We start from the raw sequence: 18,515 nt of genomic DNA, 5'->3' as shown, positions 1-18,515 counted from the left end.
GGAATTGGAAATGAAGTAGCATGTGGTCTAGCTAGCTCCACCCTGGGGAGAAGTCTGAGAGGAAATGGAGGAGAATAGGATGGGAACAAAGGGGATGAATTTGGATTATACGTGGAAGGATATGTCTGCTTGAAAATTTCCAGGGCTGTGCTATCCAATACAGTAGTCACCGGGCACATGAGGCTATTGAGCACTTGAATGTGGCCAGTATGACTGTAGAGCTGAATTGGTTTCTCTCTTTAATTTTAATTCACTTAAATTTAAACAGCCCCATAAGGTTGGTGTATACCATATCAGTCAGTATCACTCTAGGGTCATCATATATGTTGTAGGGAGGGAGGAAAATCTTAATGTCTGGGAGCCCTAGTGGGGAACTTGTCCTGTCTCCTGAAATCATCACTCCAAAGGAAAAACTTGGAGCGACTCCAAGCTTTTAAGAGCCCTTGGGCTCTGTTCATCTATGTCCGTTTCTATAGTTCCAAGGTTTTAAGACTCGTTGTTCTGTGTCCTAAGACTCAAAGTACAGAAGGACAGATGTGCTAAGGAAACCCTAAAGACTGAGACTGACAGCCAGCCCCTACTTTGTAAAGCTGGCTCTCAGTTTTGCATATGCACATGTTTTGTGAAGTCACTCAACAAACAGTAAATATCTGAACCCCCACTGGGTGTGGGGCCAGCTTTTGGAGGCCACACTGGAGGGTCAAGAAGAAAGGGGCTTTTAACAAGAGGAAGTAGTTGGTGTAAAAGGGGGAAAAGACAGAGAAACCAAACAACCAAATAACTAATGCAGTTAAGCCAAACTGGAGAGAGAGTAGACTATGTAGCTAAGGTCTGGATGGAAGGAGATCGTGTCTTCAAGCTCGCTCAGCCTCAGTCTTCTCATTCGTAAATGAGATGTAAATGAAACACCTACATCATGCTCCTCACTTGCAATACAAGTCACCTGAGGGTCTTGTTTAAACACAGGTTATGATTCAACAGTTTGGGGCTGGGACTGAAGTTCTGCATTTCTGCAGCCAAGGCTACCGCTCTTTGAAGACAGAAGATCCTAGGCCATGGGGAATTGGGGAAAATTAAATGATATATGGCCCAAAATGGCATAAATGATAGGCTGTTATTAATAATAAGAATATGAACTATACATAACTCAACTTGAAATCAACCTCTAGCTGACATCCGTAACAGAAACAAATTTAAAAAACACAGAATCACAAATCAGTGTTCTTTCTGTTTACATTTTTTCTTTAAATTGCAATTTTTTTCCCTCTGCTTAAGTGCATCATGATTGTAAGTATCATTACACCAAAGTCTGAATTGTCCCTAGGACCCTGCCTAGAAATCATACTAATCAAAACACAAATGTAGTTAGTAGATTTCAAACACATCATCTTTGACCTGTGGACACAAAGCCACAAGGCACAACATTTTATTTAACATGAACTGCTCACTCTAAGAGTTAGAAGTGTAAACAGAATCTTAATTTGTGTACTTGGGATTTTCCAGCTGAGGCAGCAACTCCATAATAAAAATGGGGCAGACTGTGCCAGGAAAGATATTTTGGTGGGAGGCCACCAGTAAAACGGATCACAGAAGGACCATCTTAAGGCAACTGCTCGACTTTCAAATGAGCCACTAAAAGATCTGCCTTACCAAACCTGTAACCATAGCTAGGGGCCAACAGGCAAGGAACCAGGGGGACTTTTTCATTATATTCTACTCCCTCAGATATTTTAGCCGGGGTGAGGGAGTGGGTATTGGGAGAGTTAAAATTTGTTGACCATTTAATATGTGCAAGACACTCTTTTAATTTCCTACCTTTTAATCCATTTACTGATAAGGAGACTGGGTCTCAGAGAGGATTGATGACTTGCCCAGGACAATCTGGAAGGGTGTAAATCTAGCTTTGCTGTCCTTCCCCTACTCCCTTTTTCCTTCCAATAGGGGTTGACAAACTACAGCCCATGGGCCAAATCTGCCCCACTGCCTGTTTTTATAAATAAAGTTTTATTGGAACACAAACACGGTCATTCATTTATACATTATCTGTGGCCGTTTTTGCACTATAACACCAGAGTTGAGTTGTTGTGACAGAGAGACCATATGGCCCACAAAGTCTATAATATTTACTATCTGGCCTTTTACAGACAACATTTCCTGACCCCTGGCTTACAGCATCCGCTTGCTACCTAGCACATCCTCAAGAGGACCCCCACCCCCACCCCAAGAAAATGAAAACCATCTTATTTCTTGAGTTCCTTTCCTTTTGTTTGCTGAAAAGTGACATCGGTCTTCTTTTTTTCTTCCCACCCATGATGCAATTAGCTCACAAAGGCAGGAGTCTGAAGGGTTCCCCCTGAGTGTTGGTTTATAAGTCTGTCTCCAGCAGGATGCTATGCCTCTAAACCTCTGCCAAACTTTAATAACATCGACCACATCAACTCCCACCAAAAGCAAATAGGAAAGCCAGATCTACTGCCCAGCTGGGTAGATGTCAGCGGCAGACAACTGCAAATTACCTGAACAAGGAGAGATATACCTTCTTTTTGCTTTTCTTTTTCCATCTGAAAATTTTCAAGGGGGAAGATGAGAATGCTGTTAGGAAAATTAATGTGTTGATTCTAATTATCCAGGCGGGTGGCAGAGGTGACAGGTGGCAGGATGGGCTTGAGTCTTTTACCTGGAATGCAGCCAATGTTAGGCTGGGGGATAGGGCAGAATTCCAAAGAAGCTGAATCCAGGACACGGAGCACAAACAAGATGCATCTATGCAATAGCAAGTCACAGGGCAGGAAGCGGGGGGTGTTCGTTGGGGCAACACAGCATGTGGGGGACATGACTTTCCGGCCTAGGCTTCTACCTCTGCTCTGAAGGTCAGAGCTCACCTAATGTTGAAGGGGCTCTGTGGTGCCTCTGTCTTGGGTCTCACTCTTATGATGATGATGATGATAGTGGTGGTGGTGCTGGTAATGATGATGATGGAGTTCATGGTGGTGGTGGTGATGACAAAGATGGTGGTGGTGGTGATGAAGAGGTAGTGATGGTGGTAGTGGTGGTGGTGATGGCAGTGGTGATAATGGTGATGCTGATGGTCACAGTGGTGGGGGTGGTAGTGATGATGATGATGGTGATGAAGGTGATGACAGTGGTGATAGTGATGACTGTGATGGTGATAGTGAATTAACTCTGTTCCAGGCACTGTGTTAAGCATTTAAAAACATTATCTCATTAGGTCTTCCCTACAATCTTGTGAAGGAGATGCAGTGATAATCCCCCTCTTTATAACAGATGGCAGAGAGATGAATGCCTTGAACAAAGTCACACAGTAAGGGAAGTGATGGAACTGAGATTTGCATCCAGGTCTCCTTACTCCCAGTTCTCTGCCCTTTCTGCCAAGTTCTTTCTTCTTTCAACACATATTTATGAGTGTCTACTATGTGCCAGACAATGTTCTAGAGCAGAGGTTGGCAAAGATTCTGTAAATGGACAGATAGTAAATATTTTAGGCTTTGTGAGATAAATGGTCTCAGTCACAACTACTCAACCCTGCCACTGTAGTGCAAAAGAACCTATAACTAATATGTAAACAAATGAGGTTGGCTGTGTTCCAACAAAACTTTATTTACAAAAACAGGTGACAGACCAGATTCGGCCCACAGGTCACAGTTTGCTGATCCCCAGTCTAGACCATGGTTATTAGGCTATGTTTTGTGTTGTATCAGGGGCCAGAGTGGGAGAGAAGGTAAGACCAGATGGGCAGCTCTGCTTCTGTCTGCTCTACTTATTGCAGATTTGCATCAGCTCTGGATTTAAAAGAGGGTTTGGCTACTTAAAAAACAAATTAAAACTTGACATCCTCTGGATGACTCTTTGCCACTTCCCTGGTGAGAGAAGCAAGGGGGTGTATCTCTACCCTTTGAAACCTTATCCCCAGAGATAAGGTGAAACACCTGGAATCCAGCTGTGGGACAGGTATATAATCAATCTGGGATGGGTTAGAGAGAGGGAGGGATACACAGGGAGGTTGTGGTCAACAAAGGTAACGATTTCTCCAACGCTGCAGATGTGTAACCAGAGGTGGAATTCCCATCAATCTAAGGTTGGAGAAGGATGGGATGAAGGGGCCCATATGCATTCAGGTTTGGGATCTTGTGTCTCTGGGCAGAGGTCTTGGGGAAAAGGGATGTCTTTGCTTCAGAGGAGGATGCTGCCATGACTATTAGCTCCTTGAGACACAACCAAAGCTTCCAGCTCCATGACCAACATGTTCTGAACTTGGTCAATGTTTCAGCAGGAAGAGCCTTAGATACAAAATATTCATTTTACAGAGAGAGAAAGTGAGTCCAGAAAGGAGAGAGATGTGTGCAAGGTCACACAGTTAGAGCACAAGTGGGGCTTGAAACCAGGTCTCCTGGCTTCAAGGTAGGCCCCTACCACCAGGTGATCTGCTCCTTTGAGGGCAGAGAAGGGAAAATAGGGTTTCCCCCTTCTGGCTTCCTTTCCCTCTCTTTGATCCATCCTACTTATAGGGTGCTCCAAATTTCAAGAGTAACAGAAGAGAAAAAAACAAAGGGGAAAAAAGCCAAGTAGGAGGCAAGAAAACAAGCAGAGAAGAGGAAACCTACAAGGGCCTGGGGCAAAGCAGAGGGAACCCACTGAGGTCAAGAGAAACAGATGTGGCTTCTGCAGTGGGCATCTGGGAGGTTTACTTTCCTGAAACCCATTTCCCCTTCTTCTGGAACAGTATTCTGGTTTTCCTTGGGGAAAATATTTTTCTTCCACTCTCAGTCCATGTAGTTAGGATGGGGCAGATTCTACCCCTGCATTCTGGTCTGGGTACGTAACCCAAAACAGTCCAGAGATTGCATCCTTCAGGTCCCAGTGCTAGGAACTTCAAGGAAGGGTAGGTAACCTAAACCAGGCTAATTAGGATCAACGTGATTCCATTCCTGGACTTTTGTTTTCAGTTATTGGGTATAAGGGACCCTCTTATCTTTGGGGTCTATCAGATGGTAGTTTGTCATTCTGACTCTATTGTCACTAAGAAGGGAAACCCTGCCTAAGAATGGCGATTAACTCAGAGGAGGTGGAAAGAGATTCAGCCAGTGTGTGCCGGTAAATGTATAAAATTGGCTCTGGGAAAGAAAAGGCCATGACGTAAATAACTTTCATAATGGCTAATATCAAGCTAACAATGTGATGTCACCGAAAACAAATTGGGAAGACAATGAGCACAAGCTACTCTGGGGCACCAGTTGGCTCCAGGACATTGGATTCAGCCTACTGACATAATCTGAGCTCTGGATTTTGCTGTGCCTGAAGGCAGAGGACACCAGACTTTCTCATTACATGAGCTGGCTTAAGCCAGTCTGAATTTTGTTTCTGTCACTTACAACCAAAAGAGCTGTAACTTAGACAAGTTCACTCATCCCTCCCCACTACATATACTTCCAGTTCCATACTAGCCAATTCTTCCAGTAAAAATGCTCTTGCTTTCCCTTTGATTTGTCTAGCCTCAAGTTCTGAGGCCCCCCTTCTTCCTTCTCTTTGTTTAAGCTCAGCCAAAACAAAGAACACCAAAAAGAGAGAAAAATTACCCTTCAAACCAAATTATAGGTTGGGAATGAATTCAGAATATGAAAAATCAAACTCTGGGTTCCCTAGATTTCCTTGGGACCACTACCTTCTGAAGATGTCAAATTGTGACAATGATCATGTTTTCAATTGTGAAGATCAACCTTCCCAAGCTTCCCTGACATGCGATTAAGTGGAGCATAATCTCTTCTAAACAACCTGAATTTGGATTTATTTGAATAATTTAATGTACACCTGCACCACTCAATCAATATCTCCCCCCTTTCTTTTCTAAGTAATTAACTTTGCAGAGTTAAGTTACTCTAATTTCCAGCAAGTCTGAAGTGACAAAGGTTCAACTGGTGAAGTCTCAGGGGACAAGATTAGTATCTGCTCCTCTGTTTGCCATCTCCAGACTCCGCACATTATTTGTAATTGGTATTAGCAACTTTAAATTCTGATTAATTGCTGGAGAGCCTGTTTTCAATGCAGAAACAAAGCCACAAGTCAGGGAGTAATAGACCCAATTATTCCTAGGTAGGCTTTCGGTAATGGATTTTATTATCAAGATATCTCACAGGCAGATGCAAAGAAACTCATTTCATTAGCTGATAACACCCCCTGAATTGAGACAAGCACATTCACCCTTCGGGATAAAGCCAGCCTGGAAGAAGCCGGCTGCACAGATACCCAAGTTCCTTTTAGGACCAAGTTTTATTTGTGCAGAAACTTTTGTAAGAGGACAAACGGGAACCCATGGGGCCTGGGGGAGGGGAGAGATAGGAATACCCATTTCCCCCTCAGCTCTGAGAAGGCCAAGGCTTGAGAACGGGGAGTGAAAGCAGCCAACGAACATGGAGTTGATAAACGTATTGGACCATTTTGGATCAGATGAAGATAATGGGGCAGTAATTAGGAGAGCTATCTTCCTGTCAGGAGAGCCATAAAAGGTGTTATTTACACCCAGCTCCTGGCCCCAAATGCCCTCCATATGGAATGCATTTTTAAATACGTCGGTTCCCAGCCAAAATAATTCACCTTTATGCTCTGAAGTTCATAGTCATTTGCAGGGAAAAAATACTGAGAGATTTTAGAAATGATCCCCGTATTTTTGGGACAATTGAAAAAAATTGAATATGAGCTGCAGGCTTTATATCAATGTTAAATTTCTTCAACTTGATCACATTGTATTTAATGTGGTTACATAAATGGATATCCTTGTTCCTAGGAAATATACACAGAAGTAAAAAATGTTCAAGGAGAAGGACATATGCAACCTACTCTCAAATGTTTAGAAATGATACCTAGATAGGTAGGCAGATAGATAAAAAATGTGGCAAAATGCCTAAAATTGATAAATCTGGTTATTTGGGTAAGGGGTATATTGGAGTTCTTTTATTGGTTTTGTATTATTTTTTCAACTTTCCCATATGTTTGAAATAATTTCCAAAAATAAGTTTTAAAAAAATGAACCTCTTACCTTGGGGTTTGGTGAATGCCATTGGGACAGGTAGTGGGAAGGGCCTGTGTTCTAACAGGGTGCCCAAAAAAACAAAATCAAAGCAAAAACAAAACAGAATGTGGCTTTGAACTTCCTAAGGCCCTTACCTGATGTGGCCAGATTCTTAGAAGACAGGAGAAAGTGCACCAGAGGAAAGATGGAGGAGCCAGCATGCCTTCAGGAGTAGCTATGTATGCATGCATTACTTGCCTTGGTCTTTCCCAGCAGATGTGATTGTTCCCATTTTACACATGAGGTAAAGGAACTCAATCAAGAGGACACAGTTTTGATGGAGAAGTAAGCTTGTTCAAAGAAATAATGAGCAATGAGATTGGATTTCAGAGCATTCTGACTCTAAACTTATGCTCCTTTTGCTCCACTGCAGCTGCAGAACTGGGGTATGGGGACCTCCACCCCAAGGAGACCCCAAGCCAGCAGTGTGCTGGAACTGGCTTGCACTGGCTTGCAAGAGTTAATATTAAATTTTCAGGAATTTTGTGAGCCTTTTGTTAAACACAATTATTAGTAAAAATTAACATAAAAACTTACAATTAAGTAAATTAAATTAAAAACAAAGATAATAAATACACAAAGTACATAGTTTCTTAATTATTTTACTAACATTTTACTATTGTCTATGCTTTTGAGGTTATTTACATCTCTTCTATCTTTATGGTGGAAATGCTACATAATGAAGTACTACTGCACATTGCATTCCAACTCCACATTTGCTAAGATCATGATGTTAGGTTGAAATCAGGCCTGAGGGGAGGATTTATTCCATGGCAATTGGCAAACACTACAAACAGGGAATCCACCTATTCTGGAGAGCTTCCCCAAGACTTTTTCCTGGTGGTCTGGCAGAGTCCTTCAAGATCCAAATTCACCCCAACTTCTCAACTGCATCAATGGAAACCTTTCTCTGTTCATGGAAATTCACTAATACAGAGTGGGGACAGGCCTTCACAGTTGTCCCCTCATTTGCTTGAGGCCTCACATTCTTTACACCCCCCTCCAAAGGCAGAAAATAAACCCCAAAGTTATGCCAAATAAAAGATTCATGGGCCATATATAATTGATGTTGGATTTAACAAAAGTAGAGCCATAAGTGGTTGTCTATTAACTATTTACGACCTAGCCCAGGCTGCTGACAAGCCTGACTTGGTGAGAAGATCACACCCATGCTCCCATATTTTATTTAAACATTATTAAAAGTACACAGTCTGCAGTGAGGTCTTCAATTCCACTCAGAATTAGATTCTGCTGTGAAGTTGCCTCTGGGTCTTGGAAAGGTTGGGACTGGGTTTTGCTGAAACCGCTACAGTCTTTTTTTCCCCCTGCCATGTATAGAGAGTTGAGCTCCCTCCTTCTATTCTTGAATTTCTCCCTGCCTGATGGGGATGTCCCCCACCCCCACCCCCCATTCCACTGGGCACGTCACTTCACCTCTCTGGGTCCCAGTTTCATAGATACTTCAAGTGTTATTGTGATAATTAGATCAGATAAGTGGTTTTCAACCCCCCACCCCACCCCCCGCCACTGCTGTGAAGGACATTTGGCAATGTCTAGAGACATTGTCAATGGCCATGGATTAGAAAATCAAAAACAATATTAATTTTAGGATTACTGTTTTTAAAAATATACTTGAATGAGTAAATACTGTGTGTCCAGGGCTTATGAATAAGAAAATGGCTTGAGTCAGTAGGACCTGAGTTCAACTCTGACTCTGCCGCTCACTGGGAATGAGACCTTTGTGAAGCTGCTTCACCTCTGGCTTTTAGTTTCTTTATCCAGAAATCAGGGATAACTGTACCTACCTCAAAGAGTGAGGCTTACATGAGAGAACTCATGTGAAGAACTCAACCCAGTGCCCAGTGTGCAGTAAGTGGTAAATAAATACTAACTCTCATCACCATCATCACCATCAACCATCGTGGGCATTGTATGGGAAGTTTTAAGTGGAACTGGTAGACTTATGACAAAGTCTGAGTGAAGACATAAAGTCAGAGAGGCTGTGAAGGAGTAAAGAAGGAAGGAGACAGGAAATAAAGTAACATCTATTAAGTGCCTACTGTGTGCTGTCACTTGGCACTTGAACATACATCATCTCATTTCTTCCTCACACCCACCCAATGGGACAGGCTGCCTTACACACTCCTTGTTTTATGGATGGGGAAGAGAGGTACTGCAATGTTAACCTGGCTGCCCAAGGTCTCCAACTGCAAGTCCAGAGCTCTTTCTACCACCCCCACCAAGAAGAGTAAAAACAATTCTGTGAGAAAGTGATAGAAAGAAATGACATGCCCAAGCCTAGGTGAGTGGGGACTGAAGAAGAGCGAGGGGAGCAGGAGAAAGCAAATGGGATTGGGGAGAGCTTGAGATTTGCAATTGGCATATGAGGGTGGTGGTGGTGGTGGTGGTGGTTCTGAAATGAGAAAGAAGGAAGAGAAGGCATGAAGAAGAAGGTGAAGAGTCTGTGTCCATATTTCTAAACCATCTGGTTTATCTCTGATTTTTTGAAGGTCTGGACATTGCCTGACACACAGCAAATATTCACTAGACATTTGCTGAATGTGGGTGTGAGGAAGTAACAATGTACATGGTTGGATGACTGTTCCCCCCAAAGCTTCCAGCCAACATTTGCTTCTGTCATTTAAGAAACTCAAACAGTACATCCTTCATAAAATCTTCTCCAGGTCCCCTGGTTACACCAAATCACTTCATCTTTTGCCCATACATCTCATTGTGATCAGAGTTATCATCTTCTCCTCTAGACCTTGAAATCTCCAAGGGCACAGTTTCTCACCCATCCATGTCTAAATTTCCCATAACATAAGGCACAGGGCTAGATGCATAGTAGGATATAAACAAAAGCTCATTGATCTCAAAGTTCTAATTTTTAAGATACATTTTTGAGGTGTTCTATCTATCAAGAGGTAAAACTTCAAAACATTGAGGAAACTATTCAGCAAGTAATTACTGAGAAATCTACTCTATGTCTGAATGTGAAAGTAGAGGCTGGAAACCCAAAGCTAAATAAGATCCAATTTAGGGGCTGTCTGTCTAAGAAGGCAAGAAAATAAGCAATTATAATACCGGGGTGATATAAGTATTGATGGAGTGAGCACAGGGGGTGTAGGAACACAAAGGTGGTACTTAACTAGTGAGGAGAAGGGATAAGAGTGAGGACTTCCTGTAGAAGGTGAGACCTGACCTGAATTTTGAAGTGTAAGTAGACAGGCAGAGGGATACACAAGGTCAAAGGCAGTGAGTCAAGAAATAATGTGGTGTTGGGAACCACAAAGTTTCCTTTGTGTTTCAATAGAAAATGTAAGGTGTGGAGAGACAAACAACCAAAGATAGAAAAATCTACAGGGCCTAGATTTCATAGGATCTTGCATGCCATGGGAAGGAGTTTGGATTTATTCTGAAGGCAATGAGGAGCCATGGTAGGTTTCTTAGGAGAGGAGTAACTCAGTAAGATGTGTCCCTCCTGGAAAGATGTTCTGCAGGGAGGACCAAGAATGGAGGAACAGTGGGGAGATAAGTTTTAGGAGGTAACTGCAGAAGGTTAGACTGGAGGGGATGCAGCATGAGTAAAGAGAGAAAAAACAGGGATGGGACAGGAAGGGACAGATTTGAAAAACACCTCAGTGGAGTAAAATCAGCAGGCATGGCCATTAATCTTTGTGAGTGAGAAGGGATGGGCCACTCTAATTTCTGGTGTGAGTCACTGGGTGACTCTTGGATGCCCTGAGTGAGCAGAGGCACCAAAACCTTGGGAGCTTGTGAAAGGACACCTGGCTCAGGTGAAATTTGAGACAAGAGAGTTAGACAAAGATGATGAAAAGTAGCTCAACATGTTCAGCCCTCTAATGTGCATCTGGCCTAAAGCAGACAGAGGGCAGACCTTCCTCGATCACCACTGGCTCTCCCAGCTTCCCTTGACCTTCCTTGAAAGGCCCTGTCCTGGGGCTAAGTTTCCCCTGAGCTCCAGAACTACTGAAAACCAACAGGATATAAATCTGTGGACAAGCTGTCTCATTGCCCCAGGGACAAAGAGGCTTGAATGATTAAGAGCCGGAATATTCTTTTCTCCATAATGGCTCTTGGAGTCACCAGGAATAGTACATTTACTAAAATTAATGGCAAAACTTCATTTTTCTTTTTTCTGGAGAGAGAAGTTTCATCAGAGGAGTAATTGATCCTGAACTGGATGTGCCAGTGAACCAGCTGGGAATGTAAATCATTCACACGAAACAACAGCAACAGTGACAAACACTACAGGCTGGGGACAGGCAGGTAGGAATGAGGAGAGATCCATCAACATACTTCCTGCTTCTCACCACAGCCAGGGTGCTTCCCACATCAGAGCTATTTTCTAGAGGGGTTTGTCAAAAGGGCAGCGTGATGTCACAGTGACAGCTTTAGAGTCAGACACACAGAGGATGCCAATCCCAGCTCTGCCACTCCATGAACCTTCAGCACTAGGCAAGGCACCTGCAGTGGGTTGAGATGTGTTCCCTAAAAAAAGATACGTTCAAGTCCTGACATCCAGTACCTGTACATGTGAGCTCCTCTGGAAATACAGTCTTTGTAGATGTAATCAAGTTAGGATGAGGTCATAATGGATTAGGGTGGGCCCTAAATCCAATGGCTGGTATCTTTGGATTTATAAGAGAAAGGAGGTAAGCTTGGACACAGAGATACAGAGGAGGAGGCCATGTGAAGACCGAGGCAGAGATTGGAGTGGTGCAGCCACAAGCCAAGGAATGCCTGGAGCCACCAGAAGCTGGAAGAGGCAAAGAAGGATTATCCCCTAGAGCCTTCAGAGGTAGCAGAGCCCTGCTGACACCTTTCTTTCAGACTCTGGCCTCTAGAACTGTGAGGGAATTCCTGTTTTTAAGCCACCCAGTTTGTGGTATCTAGTACAGCATTTAACACCTCTGCACCTCCACATCTCATCTGTGAAGGGGGGACTACGCCCACCTGCTGGAGTTGATGTACATGTCAAAGAAGACAACATATACAAAGGCCTGAGTGTAGAATGACTCAGTAAGGGTTGCTGAGGAAATGAATAAATGAATGCTTGAACTGTAGAGTGAAGAAGCTCATTCTATCTCTCCCAGAGGAATTTGCATTTTAAAGATGAAAGATGAAGAGGGCAATGCTTTAGCCAAAGATATGGACTTGTGGGGTGACATGGCATGGAGAGAGATTTAGTGCCAACTGGCCTCCTAAGAATCCCCTAAATGACTGCATGCAGGTCCCTTGCTTTGCCTGTGGGAGCTCTGAACTCCCTTTATTGAGCAAACTCTGTATTTGTATGAAATACATCAGCAACGGTTTTTGGGTTATCTCCCCATGCAGTATAAGCTCCTTGAGGGCAAGGATGTGTCTTGGCCCCCACTAGATCACCAGCATCTAGTATGGGGTGTAGCCCATAGTAAAAACTATGCATACAAATCAGATGAACAAATGGACCAGTTATTTGGCTGCCTTGAAAGGTTCTGGTGAGGATTAAAAAGAATGCAGGGCACTGAGCAGCTGCCCCATTCTCTTACAGTGATGGGAAAGAGGAAGGCAAAGTGATGACACCAACATGAAGCTGGATGGTGGGGTAACCTCTTCCTAGAAGCCTGGGAAACCACCAGGATTGTCAAGCCAAAAGGAGGGGCCTCAGCAACAGGGCTCATCTTAAATGACCGTGCTCTGTTAACTCTCGAGTGTTATCCACACAGTGAGATTCTACAAAGCAGGGGCCTTAAGATTCCTTGCTCATCCCCACCGTGCCTCTCCCTGTACCATGCCCATAGTTGGTGCTCAATAGGTATGTGTGGAATAAGTAAGTGAATACATGAGTGATACAAGAATGTGGCTTCCTCACTTCTCTGAATATTTCCCAGGGCCCAAAGGACATACATGAGGCCACAAGTAAGTTGTAACATTGTCCATCTGAGCCATGCTCCCCTAAAGATACATTAAGGAAACAATAGGCTGTGCTGGATCACCCAATAGGTAAACTATGCTCCGTTTTAGAATTCCAGCCAAGCAGAAAGTACACTCGCTTCTCTGTAAGTGGGTTCAATGGAGGCCCCCAAAAGATATGTTCACTCAGAACCTGTAAAAGTGACCTTATTTGAGAAAGGGTCTTTGCAGACATAATCAAGTTGAGGACCCCAAGATGAGATCATCTTGGATTATCCAGATAGGCCCTAAATGCGATGACAGGAGTCCATATAGGAAAAAGGCAGAGGGAGATTTGAGACACACAGACACAGAGAAGAATCCATGTGGAGAAGAGGGCAGAGAATGGAGAGACGCTGCCTCAAGCAAAGGAATGCCTGAAACCACAGGAGCTGGAAGAGGCAAGAAGGGATTCTCCGCTAGAGCCCTCAGAGGAAGCATGGCCCTACCCACACCTTGATTTCAGACTTCTGGCCTCCATAACCGAAGCAGGAAATTTCTATTTTTTAAGTTTGTGGTAATTTATTATGCCCACCTTAGGAAACTTACATGCCTCCCAGCCACAAATCTGCCAAAATAGAGAGAAAAGTTCAGCTTTGACACATTTATCCAGAATCTTACAGTCAGAAAACAGAAAGATGCAGGTTTAATAACAACATATATTCAAGCTTTGCATTTTGTGGTTTTGTGTTGTTTTAATATTGATTAATAAATTCTATGGGGGTTAATAACCGTTTCAGCATTTTAGGGCCTCTAAGGTTATAATTTGGCCATGGAAATGGGGATAGGGAGAGGGAATGAGAGGAGAGGAGAAGGAAAGAAAAAGAGAGCAAAGGAGAGAGGAAGAAAGACATTATTTGATCTGACCAGGATGACTGAGTATCTTGCCAGTTAAAGAAGACATCAACGGAGAGAGGCTGTACTTTCACTCTTGGCCAGAGCTTGCAGGAGGAGAACTCAGCTGCATGAGAAGCAGGGCTGGTTAATGAGAAAGTCATCCTGCCAACTGGAGGAAAAAGCCTTTTCCCTCTCCCAGGGCCATGGGGGTGGAAGAACTGCCATCAGAGGCCTGGACTTTGTTTGGGAACCGCAATCTCCATACGGTGTCTCCCCCCAAAGAACAGCCAGGATGTTGGCTTGTCAAAGGCAGAGCTGACTGGGATGTCACTGGTTGTTGGAGGCAGTGGCCCGAGAAATGTACTTGCCACAGGAAGATAAGCTGGTGAGACCTGTCGCAAAACCAGGCTGGATAGGGCAGGAAGGAGAAAATGACTGTGATTTGAGATCCCAGGGCTGGGACTTGGTATGTTGCGGGCTGTCCAACAACGGCTCTTGCCAGAGGCCCTCCAAGTCACAGAATGTGATATCTGGAGTCTTAAGTGAAGAGGCTCTGTGATGTCTGCAGGAAACTGTTCTCAGAAAAATACAATGAGTTATGAGCAGGAAACAAAATTTAAAATGTGCTTTGGGCCATACCAGGGGTCTAAAAACAGGATTACAGAGTTGGACAGACCTGGGTTCGAATTCCTGCTAGCGTATGTTGGCCATCGGCAAGTGAATATACCACTCTGAGCCTGAAGTGGGGCAAGTGGATGTCCCTGTGCCTCCGTTTACTCATCCACAAAATGGGGATGACGATAACACCTATGTCACAGGGTTGATATAAGGATTTATATGAGAAATGTTTAACCCAGAATCTTGGATGGCTTTATCATTATTATTTCCTTGTTGTTGCTATTATTAGCCCAGAAATAGCTGTGACATTGACTAGATGTGACCTTAGACTAATTATTGTACCTCTCTGAAGCCTCAGTTTCCTCATTTGTAAAATAGGGAGAGTAATTCTCAGTTCACCGGGTTATGGTGAGGATTACATAGCTGTTACCATCTGGTGCAAGGTAAACGCACAATAACCATGAATACCTCCTTTTCCCAGTTGGCATTGGAGTGGAAAGTGTGAGACAGGAAAAGAAAGACTGGAGTCTGCGATGTAAACATGCTTGGCCTGCATCCAGCAGCAGTGACTGCCATTGGCCCACTTTGGGCCCGCCCCCAGGGCTGGCAGCCAATACAGGGTCACCTCTCAGCCCATCCCCTTCACATGTCTTCCTGCTTGGGGCCCACGCAGAGGCCAGAGAGAAAAGCCTAGGAGCCTCCTATTGAGAAGCCTTCTTCTTGGTGGAGGAAAAGATGGTTCTGCCTCATCCAGAACCCTCCATCGTGTAAAAGTCCGCATTGGGGATCGAATGGTGACTCCCAGGCAGGACCTGTAGACTTACCAACTCCATGCATCGCCGGCTTGCCTCCGCCTCCCGCTGCACCAGCTCCTCCATGTCTGCCTTCAGCTCCTCCAGGCGCTGCTGGTAATACTGGCTGTTCTCCCGCTGCTGGGACTCGGATGCTGCCGCCCGCGAGAGCTCTTCACCCATCTTGATCATGCTGTCCCGAAGCCGAATCACCAGGACCTAGGAGGGGCAGAGGGAACACACCCACCTTCCAGTTAGACGCAGGCATGAAACGGGGGGCTCCAGAAGGAGACAGCCTTTGCTTGAGTCTGCATGATTTATAAAATAATCATGATAATGATCATAACTTATAATACAAAAATTTAGAATTTACTTTAAAAACATGAAAAATGATGACTGTTATTCAGAGAGGCAGTGAGAACCCTGACCTCAAAGATGCTCTGAGTTCAAATTCTATGTCTACCTCTTCCTTGCTGTTTGATGTTGGGCAGTTTATTTAACCTCTCTGGGAGTTAGGGATTTTGATGGATTGAATTGTGCCCCACGCCCCCACCCCCCCAAAAAAAAAGATATATTTGAGTCCTAACCACTGGTCACATGAATGTAATCCTATTGGAAATAGGACTTTTGGAGATGTGATTAGTTAAGATGAGGCCAGACTGGGTTAAGGTGGGCCAGAATCCAGTATGACTGGTGACCTTATAAGAAGAGGAGACTTGGACACAGACAGACAGAGAAGATGGCCATGTGATGGACACAGAGACTGAGTTAAGGATGGCTGACAAATCAGTGCTAGAACCCTCAGACTTCTAAGGAAGCATGGCCCTGCCAACACCTTGACTTTCCACATCTAGCCTCTAAAACTGAGAGACAATAAATCCCTGTCATTTTAAGCTGCCCAGTCTGTGGTACTTTGTCATGGCAGCCCTAGGAAACTAACACGGGAATGATGGGAATATCTACGTCAGAGAGATGCATCAAACGATGCAGAAGGGTGAGCTTACTGCCTGGCACACAGGACATATGTAATAAGTGTTGGAAATTATTAATATTTATAGCAGCCCTCATTCACCTCAAGGTTTGGGAAGTGGGGTGCTGCAGTGGAGAGAACACTAAAGCTGTGGGTGAAACCCCTTCCCCAACATGGGGTTTGGTTTCTTGATTTTTAAATGAGGGGGTTTAATCAGATAATCTCCCATGAGCCTCAGCCCTAATAATTTTATAGCATCCTGTCTTTCCTGTAGGGAAAAATCCATAAGGACACAATGAAACAGTAGAGAGAAAAGTGCTTTGGGTGTCATAAGTGCTACAGAAAACAAACCCAATGGCTGTTTGGTAGAATTCATTAGTTGGCCAACAATCCTGGAACCAATTGATCCTGATGGGCAAATACTCAAGTGTTGACACAAGATGGAACCCGCATGAGTATTTCAGGCCATTGTAGTTCTGTTCCAGACAGGGAGACAGGGAGACAGGGAGACAGGGGGAAAAACAGACTCTAGATCAGAGACAGAAAAAATGGCCTAAAAGAAAAGTTTTACTATTCAGTTCCCCTTCTCCTTTCAGGTGGAGGTTAGCAGTAGTTTCAAAGGGAAGCAAGAGGATTATAAGGAGGAAGAATAGTTCTCAAATTGTGTCCCTGAGGCATGCTGTCACTCTACATCCTGGACCCAGGATTCTGCTAAATTCAAATAATGATGGTAGAGGGAAAAAGAATTTGGAGAGAGAATTTTTCAATTTAAAGATTTTCTGCCCTAATTTCCTTTTCTTCTGTTATCACTTGACTATGCTAGAATCAAATAAAAAGTGTGATGTTTGACATAGCCCAACATTATTTCATCATTTAAAATAGAATTGATCAAAGTTCATGTGATGGGCAGAGACAATCAGGCCATTAGGGATTCTTTAAGCATATCTGAGAATCAGTGAGGTCAAGAGAGAGGGGAACTGTACTCTGTCCTTCAGCCTCAGCTGCCTTATTGGAGACCTAATGCCCAAAGGAAGATTGGGATCAAATGTTTCAGAGTGAGGAACACAACCTCCCATTGTCTAGTGTGGCTGAGCAAGCTGGCCGCAGAGGAGTTGAAACCAGGGACCAGGAGTGAAGGTCAGGTGTCAGTCTTCTCAAGCCCCTGCCACTACCTGGCTTTAACTTGAGCAAGTCACTTGACTTCTCTGGCATCATCTTTATTCATTAGATGGGGCCTATATTTCCTGCCCCTCAGGTTTATGGTGAACATCAAATGGAGTGACTGATGTGAAAGGACTTTGATGAATATGCTGTGCTGAGCTGAAGAGGTAAACACCTGTGCTCCCACTCCAGGGGCAATGTAAATGTGATCACTGGCCAAGACTCCCCGGTCATTCAATGTCCATGCCACTTCATCCTGAAAGGACCTCCGACCTCCAAACCCCACAGCCCTCTCTCTTTAGGTTATGGGTATTTATGTACATGCCCTACCCACATCTCCTACAAAGCTTGATGCTTTAGGAAAGTGGGATCTATTTTATACATCTGCCTTTAATGATCTAAAACAGGTCCTTGCACATACTATGCAAGTAAAATAAATTTCTGTTCAAAATGAGTATTGGGTGCCTAAGTAGATGAGTGGATGAAGGGAGATGGACAGACTTGGGTCAATGGATAAACTGTTGGTCAGACAGAGGTATTGAGGGATGAAGACAAAAATAATAGAGGAAGAGAAGACATAATAAAGGGAGGAAGGAAGAACAAATGGAAGAGGGAATGGATGAATAGACTGTGATGGTGGATGGAGATGGATAAACAGATGGATAGATGCAGATGGAAAGGTGACTTGTTGGGTGGTGTGAAACAAAGAAGGGAGGGAATTTAGATGGGAGATGGATGACTAATGGATACACAGATAAAACCATACGAGTGGATGGAGGGTGGGAGGCTGTATGGAGTTTACACAACAGCCCTAACTGCTCCAAGCCCAAGCAGTGTTTACATGCCAAGAAGTACCTCAAATCTCTTAATCTGCACTCTCTGGAACTCTGTCTTGTTCTCCAGGTCGCAGATGATGGCCTCCTGCCTGCTGACGATGGCTCGATCCACAGTGGACTGCTCCAGGTACTCGATGCGCATCTGAGCCACCTGCAACTGGGGGCAAACCCGAGAGGTCCTTCTCTGCTGGTTACATGTTGAATGTCTGAACAAGCAAGCCCTGCTGGGTTCTCATCTGAGGACTGACCCTCATTGGACCCTC

The 18,515-nt window shown here is 44.0% G+C and overlaps 1 protein-coding gene across 1 annotated transcript in view; it reads right to left on the bottom strand.

Annotated features, from left to right (window-relative positions):
* The window catches only part of MYO18B (myosin XVIIIB), a 256,547-nt gene that overhangs the window by 63,142 nt on the left and 174,890 nt on the right, over positions 1–18,515 (bottom strand). Inside the window, exons 37-38 of the mRNA XM_037816981.1 lie at positions 18,272–18,409; positions 15,319–15,504 (exon numbers count right to left, since the gene is read on the bottom strand). Of these exons, the coding sequence (XP_037672909.1) occupies positions 15,319–15,504; positions 18,272–18,409 (324 nt within the window). The remainder of the gene's footprint in view (positions 1–15,318; positions 15,505–18,271; positions 18,410–18,515) is intronic.

The sequence above is a fragment of the Choloepus didactylus genome, chromosome 23 (genome assembly GCF_015220235.1).
Source record: "Choloepus didactylus isolate mChoDid1 chromosome 23, mChoDid1.pri, whole genome shotgun sequence".
NCBI classification, from domain to species: Eukaryota; Metazoa; Chordata; class Mammalia; order Pilosa; family Megalonychidae; genus Choloepus; species Choloepus didactylus.
This window is presented reverse-complemented; position numbering and strand designations above follow the sequence as displayed.